Raw genomic sequence first — 13,365 nt, 5'->3', positions numbered from 1 at the left:
TATAGTTGTTACTGTTCAGCCACTTTGCTTGTTTTTTAATCTGTTTTATTTTATCACCACTCTCTGAGTCAGTGATGATGTTGCTGATGCTGTTGTTGTTATTTTACTTGCAATGATAGCTGTTACTGTTCAGCCACTTTGCTTGTTTTGTTTGTTTGTTTGTTTGTTTTTTTTATCAATATCCTCTGAGTAAGTGATGCTGTTGCTGTTGTTGTTGTTATAGTTGCAATGAGTGTTTGTTAATGTTCCCCCCCTTGGCTTGTACTTCTGTTTTCTGTTTTGTTTTGTTTTTGTTTTTTTTGTTGTTTTTTTTCTCAACACTCTCTGAGTAAGTGATGCTGTTGCTGTAGTCGTTGTTATAGTTGCAATGAGTGTTTGTTAATGTTCACAAACTTGGCATGTTTATAATCTATTTTATTTTATCAACACTCTCTGAGTCAGTGATGCTGATGCTGTTGTTGTTATTATGCTTGCAATAAGTGTTGTTAATGTTCACCCACTCTGCTTGTTTTGTTTGTGCCTTTGTTTTTGTTTATCAACACCCTTTGAGTCACTGATGCTGTTGCTGTTGGTGTTATTATAGTTGCAATGAGTGTTAATGTTCACCCACTTTGCTTGCTTTATTTGTTTGTTGCTTTTTTTTTTATCAACACCCTGCGAGTTAGTGATGCTGTTGCTGCTTTTGTCATTTTACTTGTATTTATAGTTGTTACTGTTTAGCCACTTTGCTTGTTTTTTAATCTGTTTTATTTTATCACCACTCTCTGAGTCAGTGATGATGTTGCTGATGCTGTTGTTGTTATTTTACTTGCAATGATAGCTGTTACTGTTCAGCCACTTTGCTTGTTTTTTTTTTGTTTTTGTTTTGTTTGTTTGTTTGTTTTTTTATATATCCTCTGAGTTAGTGATGCTGTTGTTGTTATTATGCTTTCAATGAGAGCTGTTACTGTTCACCCACTTTGTTTGTTTATAATCTGTTTTATTTTATCAACACTCTCTGAGTCAGTGATGCTGATGCTGATGCTGTTGTTGTTATTATGCTTGCAGTGAGAGTTGTTACTGTTCACCCACTTTGCTTGCTTATTGTCTATTTTATTTTGTCAACACTCTCTGAGTCAGTGATGCTGATGCTGATGCTGTTGTTGTTATTATGCTTGCAATGAGAGTTGTTACTGTTCACCCAATTTGCTTGTTTTGTTTTTTTATTTGTTTTTTTGTTTGTTTTTGTTTTGCTTGTTTTTTTTTATCAATACCCTCTGAGTCAGTGATGCTGTTGCTGTTGTTGTTGTTGTTGTTATAGTTGCAATGAGTGTTTGTTAATGTTCCCCCACTTGGCTTGTACTTTTGTTTTCTTTTTTGTTATGTCAACACTCTCTGAGTCAGTGATGCTGATGCTGTTGTTATTATGCTTGCAATGAGAGTTGTTACTGTTGTAGTTATGTCTGTCATTTGTCCTTGTTAGCAAGTTCTATTTGCCCTCTCTTGCCTTTTTTCAACACAGTTTCTTTCTTTGAGTCATATGGTTGCGAGATCCTCTCAAACTCCATCTCTTTATTTATTTGTTTCTTTTTTTTTTTTTTTTTTCTCATTCTCCTTCTCATAATAGCAATCACTGCTGCCACCATGCATGTAATGCTAGTTGCTCTCATTCTTTTTCATTTGCTAGTGGAAACTTTGTTTCTTCTTGTTGCTCTCTTTTCTTTCTTTTTTCTCTTTTGCAGAGGATTCGAAAAAACACAGCTCTTCCCTGCAGTTGTAAACATTCCAGGATTCCAGGATGCAGGCAGAAGAAAAACACTCTCACTAACTGTCTTCTTTTTTTTAGCATAAACCGTTGCAAACAAACACCTGAACATGTCTTCTTCACAAGAAAACAACACTGTTGTTGCCCCTTCTCCGAACTCTAAAGCGAAAAAAAAGAAAAGAAGGCAGTCACAAGAACAGAGAGACTTAAAGCTCAAAAACAAAGTCAGGGCCGCATTAGTTGCAGCGTGTGGCTCCGTAAACAGGGTTGTACCTTTCTATGGTACCAAGAAGAGGTACGCTGTTAGCTGTCCGATGCCTTTGTGCAAACATTCCTCCACAAGCATTAAAAGACACTTGACTAAAAAAGATCATTCTTGGACTTTGGATGAAGCTTCCATCTTTTACTCTGCAATGGTCAGGAAGTTTCAGCATGCTCGTCTCGAACGCAAGTCCGGCTGTCCAAAACCTTACCCCTGTTTGCAATGTTGGAAGTATTACGACCGACTGGACATACACTTGAAAGAGACTCATTTCTACGATTCCAAGACGATCAAACAAAAGATTGCAGAGGCAAAGCGATACGACAACGACAAGCTCTATGTCCCTCAATTTATTCGACCTGCCTTCTTTGGTATTAAGCCAGTAGCTGAACAAGCGTCTGCATCAGGCTCTGCATCCTCTGCTCCTGGGCCTTCCTCCTCTTTTTCTTCTCCGGTTCTTTCCTCTGATCCTCTTTTAAGCTTGCCCTCATCAGTTGCTGGTTCGTCCGAGGCTCCTTCTGCAAACCACTGCACCTCTGTAGAAAACAAAGAGCTGAACACCGAATCCGTCCTAGACTCTGATTTTAATTCCTTAAAGCACTTGGTTTCCAACTCCTCCGTCTTGACAGAAGATAAGAGACTCTTGTTTCAGCTGGACAAAGATGCTTTTCACTTTTATTACCAGTCAGCAGATGAGCTCTTCAGAGATTTTGAAAAGTGGCTTGTGGTAGCCAACAACAACACTTTGTCACAAGCAAAGATCTACAAAAATGCAGTTGTTGAAATATTGACATGTTGTGACAGCACGCTGACGCTGCACCCGAACGCTCTCACCAATTCCAACGTTTTGGAGGATAGATACTTTTCCATGCACTTTAAAAACATTCAGCTCAATTCCAAGCTGAGTGAACTTGACCAAACAAAAGCCATGTCTTGTCACACGTTGTACAACCGCCTCGTCTACCTTTGTCTCCTGTTTCGTTTCAGTGAAGCCAGGAATGTCTATTTCGGACTTTCTCATGAGGCCATCCGACGTTTGCGCTGCAAGGTGGAGGAGTTACAAAAAGTGCTGAGGCCCTTTCGTTCTTTGAGGAGGAGCCTTGTGAAAAGCAAAAAATGCATCAACATCATCAATGTCAGTTTGCTGAACGAATATGGCAAGTCTGCATACGTAAGACAGTTAGTGGAATCGATTAGAAAGCCGTCTCTTACACCGACTAGAGACAATGCTGTGTCTCTACGAAACCATCTTCTGCTCTCTGTCACTGTAATTAACAGTTTAAGAAAATCTAACATTGCTCTTTTAAACATTAGAGACTACATGGCTGCTGAGAAGAGTGAGTGTGGATATTGCATTGTGCAAGAGCGCTACAAAACAGCATACAAGTACGGAGCCAAAAACATTCTAGTGCCGAACGACTTGAAAGTGTTGATCGATATTTATTTGCTGAGATACAGAGACCTTCTTGTCAACGACTCTCACTACATGGCTGCAGACACCAAGACTGTTTTGGAGTTGAGCGACTGCTACAGGCCCCTTTTTCCATCGATGAGACCCAACAAAGACGAATGTGTGACACTCGGTGCAACTAGAGTGCCTGTTTACCAGATGGGTTCCTCTGCTATCTCCTCTTGCCTGACGTCCTGCTTCAGAAAAAGCCAAGTAAACATTCCCATGAAGCGTCTTACTCCCACTTGCATTCGCGGTTCGATAGCCACTTACTTTGCCAACAACAGCAAAGAAGATCGCGAGCGGTTTGCTACACTCTACATGAAGCACAGCAGGAACACAATGGATAGCTTTTATGTGTCCCAGTGGAACGCTGCAGAGGAGTTGCGCTTTGCCCTGGGCATCGGACAGTCCTTCGGAGTCATAGAGTCTTTGACTGTTGAAAAGTCTGAGAGACCACCAAAGAAGGAGAAGGATGTGATGGACTGGCTCCAAACTAATGCAGAGGAGTACGGTTTTCATGAGGTTGAGGACATCTTTGAGGAAGATTTAGACTCCGGTTCTGACTCTGAAGAATGTGCTGCTACTTTCAGCTGTACCACAGTGGTTCCGTTTTCTCCAGCTGTAGAAAACAATGTTCCTTTAGAGGATAGCAACGACCATGCCGTAGATTTCTTGTGTGAACCTACCTCAACTCCTGTTTCGTCTGTTCCATCTGAACAAACAATCGCTGGTCCAGTTCTTGAACTATCCCCTGCTCTTGCACAACTAGTTCCTAACGAACAAGCTGTTTGTATGGATGTAGATCAGACTCTAGCTGTTCCTGTTGGCACAGCTTGTTCTCCTCTTGCATTAACATTATTTCCTGATGAACCGGATTTTATTGAACACCATGCAAAACTTTCTCCAGTTTACTTTAATGAGCAAGTGGTTGCCAAACCTGTTTCTGCTTCTCCTTCTCAGCAAGTCGCTTTCTGTCCTTCAAAAGAGGTCTTTTCTGTTCCTCTGACTCCTAGCCTTGTTGCTTTTCAGCAAACATTGGCCAAACCCAGTTTGTTTCTTTCATCTGATCCAGTTTCAGCTGTTCCTGTCCAACAGGCTGGTACTGTTCTTGCAAAGCAGCTCTCACCTTATGCTGTTCAATCTGTTGGTAGCCTATTTAGCCAAAGTCTTGCCTCTACATCCAGAGGTAAATTCTTTTTGATTTTTGATTTTTGATTTTTATGCAAATCTCAACACGCTTTCAAAAAATGAAAATGCCCAAATCAACTCCTTGCTCTATTGTTATTGTTAGAGCTGTAAAAAAAACAAAACAAAACAAAAAAACAACACAGAAGTGTGTATGTATTTGTTGCAGGACTAATTCTGTGATTGCTTAAATGTTTATACAAGTGAATGATACTAAAACTGATTATGTTTTAGAAGTAAAAGATCCAAGAAGAAAAAAAATCAAGTTGGAAATGCCATCTTTCACTCAAGAACTCATCGGTAATGTAAAACCTAATTTATACAAAGATATATAAACACAAACCTCTTCTTGCACAATTTCAGATGGTTAACTGTTAACAAAAACTAGCCATCATTGCTAAGTGCACTTTTAGAAAGTTGTGTCTACCCGATTTCTAATGATGAAGTTAGAAACATCACCGTTAGAAATCATGCACAGCTTGTTATCATCTCTAACACTTAGAAACTGTTGATGGTTTTTATGAATTAGAAAAATGAACATGGTTTTATTTTATTTCAGGATCAACTCAGCCAAGAACAAAGGAAAACAAAGCAGAAGTTAGCCAATGCCATTTAGGTAATCTTTCAAAAACCAGTTATTGCTATCAGTGCAAACAATAAGGTCAACAAAAAAAAATAAATAAAAAAACAGAATAAATCTTGTCTTACTTCAGAACCAAATGAATATTTGATTTAATCACTTTGTGTTATGACTTGAGTTTGTAAAATTTTAGATGAAATAGTTGAAGAGCTGAATGCTTGCCCTGGCCACAACGAATGGTTCAACACCAGAAGTTTTCCACGATGTGCAGCTTTGGTGTTGGCATACATCTTGCAAGACGTGTTTACAGATGTAAGCTCAAGTTGCTCGTACAAAGATTACCTTGGCATCTTGGCAAATCATAGCAGTGACAAGCTCATTCATGTCTTGCAAAAGTACTCCTACCAAAGCCATATTAAAGACAAAATTAAAAACATGAAGCTAAAAATTCAAAAAGAGGGTAGTTTAGAAAAGTTTGTTCAATATGGCAATATCGTGAAACCATTTATGTAGTTTAGATAAGTTTGTTCAGTTTGGCAATAAAGATGGGCCTTTTGTGTAGTTTGTTTTATCTATGCTTTTGCAAATATTTTTATCTGTTTCGCTAAAGACATAATAAACAAGAAGTTCTGTTAAACTGTTCTCACATTTCTTATTTAAAGATAGTTCAAACTTTTTTTTATCTTTAAAAAAAAAAAAAAGAAGTCGTTTTGTTATTCTGTGAAAACTTTTAATAGAGTTGCATTTAGAATTACTTCTGATGTTTTTAAGAGTTTGTTAAAAAGCAAAATAATATTTCCTGTGATGTTAAACTGCATAAGTGAAATTTAAAAAAGGAAAACTGCTCCAACCATTTTTCGGAAAAAGAAATCAAAAAGTTCCTTATTTTAAAAGATCTAGACATCCATTTCTTCTTCAGCAAAATAGCGAGGCTTTTTTATGAACTCTTACTCTCTATTTTTTCATATCTTTACACAAAGGATTTTATTTAGTTCAATGTAAACATACATAGAAGTATATTATGTTTTTTTTTTTTTTTTTGTTTTTATGCAGTCTAACTTTTGTTTCACTTCTATTTTATTTTACGTTTATCTTGTATTTTATCATGCCTTATTGGTTTTTGCGTTTTGTGATGTCAAGCTGCGTAAGCTAAACTTAAAAGGGGAAAACTACGCTAACTTTTCTTTGAAAAAATATTCAAGAAGTACCTTAAACGAAAGAGAAAGCACACGAATCTTGCCATCCAATTCTTCTTCTGCAAAGTAGCGAGGCTTTTTATGTACTTTTGCTCTCTAATTTATCTCTATTTACGCAAAGGGTTTTATTTCAATGTAAACACGTATAAAAGAATACTTTGTTAAAAATAATGTTAAAGGAGTTGCGTAAAAAAAAACGTCTGAATAAAGTTTCTTTACAAAAAAAACAACTAAGAAACAAGCGCGCCTAAGAAAAACCAGATCGCGATTCACTAAGTCAAAAAACGAAAGAAACAAAGTTTAAAAGGTCTTTCTAGACAACAAATTCTATTTTTGGCAATGCAGTTTTTGTATTTATGCAACCTAACTTTTGTTTGACTTCTATTTTATTTTACGTTTACCTTGTATTTTATCTTGCCTTTTTGTGTTTTGTGATGTCAAGCTACATAATCTAAACTTAAAAGAAGGAAACTAGGCTAACTTTTCTAGTAGAATATTATGTTGTTGGTTTTGTATGCAGCCTAACTTTAGTTTCATCTATATTTTATTTTGCGTTTATCTTATATTTTATCTTGTCTTTTTGAGTTTTGTATTTTGTGATGTCAAGCTACATAATTTAAACTTAAAAGAAGAAAACTAGGCTAACTTTTCTTTGAAAAATTGTTCAAAAACTACCTTACACCGATAGAGATAGCTCACGAATTTAAAAAGTTGCATCTATTCATCTTCTTCTTCAGCAAAGTAAAGCTTTTTATGCACTTTTACTCTCTAACTTACCTATATTTGCGTAAAGGATTTTATTTAATTCAATTTAAACATAACTAGTAGAATATTATGTTGTTGGTTTTGTATGCAGCCTAACTTTAGTTTCATCTATATTTTATTTTGCGTTTATCTTATATTTTATCTTGTCTTTTTGAGTTTTATATTTTGTGATGTCAAGCTACATAAGCTAAACTTTAAAGAGGAAATTTACGCTAACCTGTCTTTGAAAAACTATTCAAAAACTACCTTTAACAAAGTAGCGAGGCTTTTTATGCGCTTTTACTCTCTAACATACCTATTTTTGCGCAAAGGATTTTATTTAATTCAATTTAAACATGCCTAGTAGATTATTATGTTGTTGGTTTTTTATGCTGCCTAACTTTAGCTACATCTATTTTTCATTTTACGTTTGTCTTATATTTTATTTTATCTTTTTGTGTTCTGTGATGTCAAGCTACATAAGCTAATGTTAAAAGAGGAAAGCTGCGCTAACCTTTCTTTGAAAAACTATTCGAAATCTATTTTTGAGATAATCTAGATTTAAAAGAGGAACACTACGCTAATTTTGCTTTGAAAAAACTCTCGAAAACTAACTTATTCGATAGAGATAGCACACAAATTTAAAAAATTGTATCTACTCATCCACTTCTTCTACAGCAAAGTACTGAGGCTTTTTATGCACTTTTATTCTCTAACATACCTATATTTGCGCAAAGGATTTTATTTAACTCAATGTAAACATACATAGAAGAGTATTGTTACCCGTTTGTTTTATGCAGCCTAACTTTAGTTTCATCTATACATTATATTGCGTTTACCTTATATTTTATCTTGCCTTTGTTAGTTTTGTGTTTTGTTATGTCAAGCTTCATAATCTAATCTTAAAAGGGGAAAACTGCGCTAACTTTTCTTTGAAAAAGTACTCAAAAAGGACCTAAATCGATATAGATAGCTCACAATTTTAAAAAGTTGCATATAGTCATCTTCTTCTTCAGCAAAGTATCGAGGCTTTTTATGGATTTTTACTCTAACTTTCCTATATTTGCGCAAAGGACATTATTTAATTCAACTTAAACATGCCTAGTAGATTATTATGTTGTTGGTTTTTTATGCAGTCTAAACTTTGTTACATCTATATTTTACGATTAACTTATATTTTATCTTGCCTTTTTGAGCTTTGTGTTCTGTGATGTCAAGCTACATAGTCTAAACATAAAAGAGGAAAACTACGCTAAACTTGCTTTGAAAAACTATTCAAAAACTACCTTTAACAAAGTAGCGAGGCTTTTCATGCACTTTTACTCTCTAACATACCTACATTTGCGCAAAGGATTTTATTTAATTCAATTTAAACATGCCTAGTAGATTATTATGTTGTTGGTTTTTTATGCAGCCTAACTTTAGTTTCATCTATATTATGTTTTAGGTTTATCATATATTTTATCTTTTCTTTTTGAGTTTTGAGTTTTGTGATGCCAAGCAACTTAAGCTAAACTTAAAAGTGGAATGCTACGCTAACCTTTCTTTGAAAATCTATTCATAAACTACCCTAGACAAAAGCTAGATTTAAAAGAGGAAAACTACACTATTTTTACTTTGAAAAAACTTTCGAAAACTACCTTAATCGATAGAGATAGCACACGATTTTAAAAAATTGCATATAGTCATCCACTACTTCTGCAGCAAAGTAGCGAGGCTCTTTATGCACTTTTTCTCACTAGTTTGCTTATATTTACGCAAAGGAATTCATTTAATTCAATCCAAACATATATAGAAGATTATTATGTTACGATTTTTTTTTTCTTTTATGCAGCCTAACATTTATTTCACCTACATTTTATTTTACGATTAACTTTTATATTACCTTTCCTTTTAGTGTTTTGTGTTTTGTGATGTCAAGCTACATAAGCCAAACTTTAAAGAGGAAAACTACGCTAAGCTTTCTTTGAAAAACTATTCAAAAACTACCTTAAACAAAGTAGCGAGGCTTTTTATGCACTTTTACTCTCTAACATACCTACATTTGTGCATAGGGTTTTATTAGATTCTAGTAGGTTATTACGTTGTTGTTTTTTTATGCAGTCTAACTTTAGCTTCATCTATATTTTATTTTACGTTTATCTTATATTTTATTTTGTCTTTTTGAATTTTGTGTTTTGTGATGTCAAGCTACATAAGCTAAACTTAAAAGAGGAAAGCTACGCTAACCTTTCTTTGAAAAGCTGTTCAAAAACTACCTTAGACATAATCTAGATTTAAAAGAGAAAGACTACGCTATTTTTGCTTTGAAAAATCTTTCGAAAACTACCTTAATCGATAGAGATAGCACAGGATTTTAAAAAGTTGTATCTAGTCATCCACTTCTTTCACAGCAAAGTAGCGAGGCTTTCTATGCGCTTTTACTCTCTAACATACCTATTTTTGCGCAAAGGATTTTATTTAATTCAATTTAAACATGCCTAGTAGATTATTATGTTGTTGGTTTTTTATGCTGCCTAACTTTAGCTACATCTATTTTTCATTTTACGTTTGTCTTATATTTTATTTTATCTTTTTGTGTTCTGTGATGTCAAGCTACATAAGCTAATGTTAAAAGAGGAAAGCTGCGCTAACCTTTCTTTGAAAAACTATTCGAAATCTATTTTTGAGATAATCTAGATTTAAAAGAGGAACACTACGCTAATTTTGCTTTGAAAAAACTCTCGAAAACTACCTTATTCAATAGAGATAGCACACAAATTTAAAAAATTGTATCTACTCATCCACTTCTTCTTTTTATGGATTTTTACTCTCTTATTTACCCAAATTTGCGCAAAGGACTTTACTTAATTCAACTTAAACATGTCTAGTAGATTATTAAGTTGTTTGTTTTTTATGCAGCCTAACTTTAGTTTCATTTATATTTTATTTTACGTTTATCTGATACTTTATCTTGTCTTTTTGTGTGTTGTTTTGTCAAGCTACATAAGCTAAACTTAAAAGTGGAAAAGTACGCTAACCTTTCTTTGAAAATCTATTCAAAAACTGCCTTAGACATAAGCTAGATTTAAAAGAGGAAGACTACGCTATTTATGCTTTTAAAAAACTTTCGAAAAATACCTTAATCCATTGAGGTAGTGCACGAATTTACAGTCATCCACTTCTTCTATAGCAAAGTAGCGAGGCTTTTTATGCACTTTTGCGTTCTAATTTATCTCTGTTTACGCATATGGTTTTTGTTTATTTCTATGTAATGATATACAAAAGAGTATTTTGTTAAAGATTATGCTGCAGGAGCTGCGTAAAAAAACTCTGGCGACCTTTCCTTAAGAAAAAAGCAACTGAAAGACATGTGCGCCTTAGAAAATTCAAATCGCGATTCACCAAATTAAAAGACGAAAAGAACGAACTTTAAAAGCTCTCACTAGACATTTGTGTTTATGATAGGCAATGCAGTTTTTGATTTTATGCAGCCTAACATTTGTTTCATCTATATCTTATTTTACGTTTATCTTATACTTTATCTTGCCTTTTTGAGTTTAGTATTTTGTGATGTCATGCTAAATAAACTATACTTTGCTAATTTTTATTTGAAAAAATATTCAAAAACTACCTGAATTATAAGCTAGATCTAAAGGAGGAAAACTACGCTAACTTTTCTTTAAAAAAAATATTTAAAAACTACCTTAAACATAAGCTATATCCAAAAGAGGAAAACTATGCTAACTTTTCTTTAAAAAAATATTTAAAAACTACCTTAAACATAAGCTAGATCTAAAAGAGGAAAACTACGCTAACTTTTCTTTGAAAAAATACTCAAAAACTACCTTAAACATAAGCTAGATCTAAAAGAGGAAAACTACGCTAACAATTCTTTGAAAAAATATTCGAAAACTACCTTTAAACATGATTTAAATTTAATAGATGAAAACTACGCTAACATTTCTTTGAAAAAACATTCAAAAACTACCTTTAAACATGATTTAAATTTAAAAAAGGAAAACTACGCTAACATTTCTTTGAAAAAATATTCAAAAAGTACCTTAATCGAAAGAGATAGCACACGAAATTAAAAAGTTGCATTTAGTCATCCGTTTCTTCTTCATCAAAGTAGCGAGGCGTTTATGCACTTTTTATTCTCTAAGTTATCTCTACTTACGCAAATGGCTTTTGTTTATTTCAATGTAAAACTTTTCAAAAGAGTATTTTGTTAAAGATTATGCTGCAGGGGCTGTGTAAGAAAACTCTGGTGACCTTTCTTTAAGAAAAAGCAACTAAAGTAGATGTGCGCCTAAGAAAATCCAAATTGCGATTCACTAAATTAAAAGACATATACAACAAACTTTAAAAGTGAAACTATTTTTACAAGCGTATTTGGTAAAGATGAAATGTTCTTATGACATTTTAACGTTACGAAAGGGATTTTCTTCTGTTCAAATATTTATTACAATTTAAAGTGTTAAATAATGTTACAGAAACGACCTAAAACGCCTGTTGTATTAATTTAAACGAACAAAATAGATAAAAAAAAAGAAAAACTATCATTAAAAAAAAAAAAGTAAAAAAAGAAAAGAAATAGAAGTTGAGGAAAAATAAAAATAAGAACTTCTAACAAAGAGCTCTTCTTTTTATTTTTCAGATTTTAGATGCTTAATTCCTTGAATGAAAAGTTGAACTGATGACTCACTACTAAGGTTGTTCCTAGCCTTCCGTTCTCAAACTAGGCCATTCTGAGAGGCTGTTTGATTAAGTACCGTTGATAGTAGTATCGCACGTAAGAGACTTCTAAAACTCTGATTATTAATTCCTGGAATGAAGAGATGACTTCATACTCACTAACGAGGTTGTTCTTAGCCATCCGTTCTTAAACTAAGCAAAACAGTGAAGTTGTTTGATTAAGTATCACAGTTTGCTGATTTGCACATGCACCATTGCCGAAACTGTGATGCTTGGTTCCTTGATTGGATTGAAGAAGCTCATCACCATGCATTTTACAAGCTGTCCGTTGTTATGTTTTGCAATTCAGTGGTTCTGTTTTGCAATTCATTTTCTGTTTGTTTAAGTATCATCGATGGTGGTGTCGTGCATGCAAACTTTCCGAAACTCTGATGCTTGTTTTTCTTGAATGGAGAGATGAGCTTATACTTTAGGTGACTTTTAAAACTGCAGTAATTAGTGCCTCGAATGGAAAAACGAACTCATTCATTACAGACCAAGGTTGTTCCTGGCCATCCGTTAACATATTAGGCAACAGTACAGCGAAGCTGTTTGTTTTACAAGCTTTTGTCGTTTCGAGAAATCACTACATTAAGCATTCGATGGTGATACACGACTGATGGCCAGGTTCTGATTTTCGAATGAAAAGAAGAGTCGCATCCGACCACCGGTCGGCTTTCGACGCAAAACAGCTGTACACACTCGTCCAACGATCCAGTGACTAACTGTTGCAACGAGAAAGTTAGCTTTATTTGTCGTGCAGATTGTCCGCTTTGACGTAAAATGCTAGAAATTTGCTGAACGCTCGGTTTGCGCCGCCCAAGAGTCATTCTGTTTCTGCGTTGCCAGCGTCTGTCGGCTAAATACAACTGTAGACTCCGCGCAAGCTTTTTCACCGCAAAAGTTGTACAGAGCCACACCGAAGGCTAAAATCGACTTTAAGGTCGAAGGTTAAAATCGACCCTAGAGGTTTGAAAACGACGTCACGAAATTTTCAAGACATCATCGAAGAAAATTACGGCGGCCAGATGCAACTCTTAGTACTAACTTTACTAATCTTAGTACGTTAAGCATTCCAGTCGAGAGATCAGACGTTTTTTCGTCACCTAAGAGACCGGCCGATGCGTTTGCGACGCTGCGGAAAGAAAGAAGATGGCAAACCACAGGGTTGTTACCGTAACAAACCTCCGTGAGTACCTCCATCTCGAGTGGCTTTTGAAGAAACGTTCGTTTTAAACTCAAAGGGATGGTTGTTAAAGCTCACAAACGCCTGGTTAACGATTTTCTAACGGCAGACACCGTGTTTACAATGGATACAGACCGATTAACTGAGCCCAAAGCGCAAGATCTATCAGAAAACTCCTCTAGGTCGATGCAACGAGACGACTAGACACGTGCGTCTAAAGGCATTTTACAATTGAAGGACGCCCCTCGTGGGCCCTTTAACCTTAACACTAAACTCCTGCTTGATATCCTCGTCCCCAG

General features: G+C 34.8%; 1 protein-coding gene across 1 annotated transcript; it reads left to right on the top strand.

The window, feature by feature from the left end:
- The first annotated feature begins 1,194 nt into the window (after positions 1–1,194).
- LOC149892719 (uncharacterized) lies at positions 1,195–5,783 on the top strand. The gene is made up of 4 exons (XM_090080138.1): positions 1,195–4,645; positions 4,879–4,944; positions 5,204–5,260; positions 5,418–5,783. The coding sequence occupies exons 1-4, from the start codon at positions 1,855–1,857 to the stop codon at positions 5,735–5,737; spliced, it is 3,234 nt and encodes a 1,077-aa protein (XP_089936264.1). The 5' UTR covers positions 1,195–1,854; the 3' UTR covers positions 5,738–5,783.
- The last annotated feature ends 7,582 nt before the right edge of the window (positions 5,784–13,365 follow it).

This window comes from Hydra viridissima, unplaced genomic scaffold, assembly GCF_058129835.1.
Source record: "Hydra viridissima isolate aposymbiotic clone 2 unplaced genomic scaffold, HvirCarnegie_v1 scaffold_2, whole genome shotgun sequence".
Lineage (NCBI taxonomy): Eukaryota > Metazoa > Cnidaria > Hydrozoa > Anthoathecata > Hydridae > Hydra > Hydra viridissima.
This window is presented reverse-complemented; position numbering and strand designations above follow the sequence as displayed.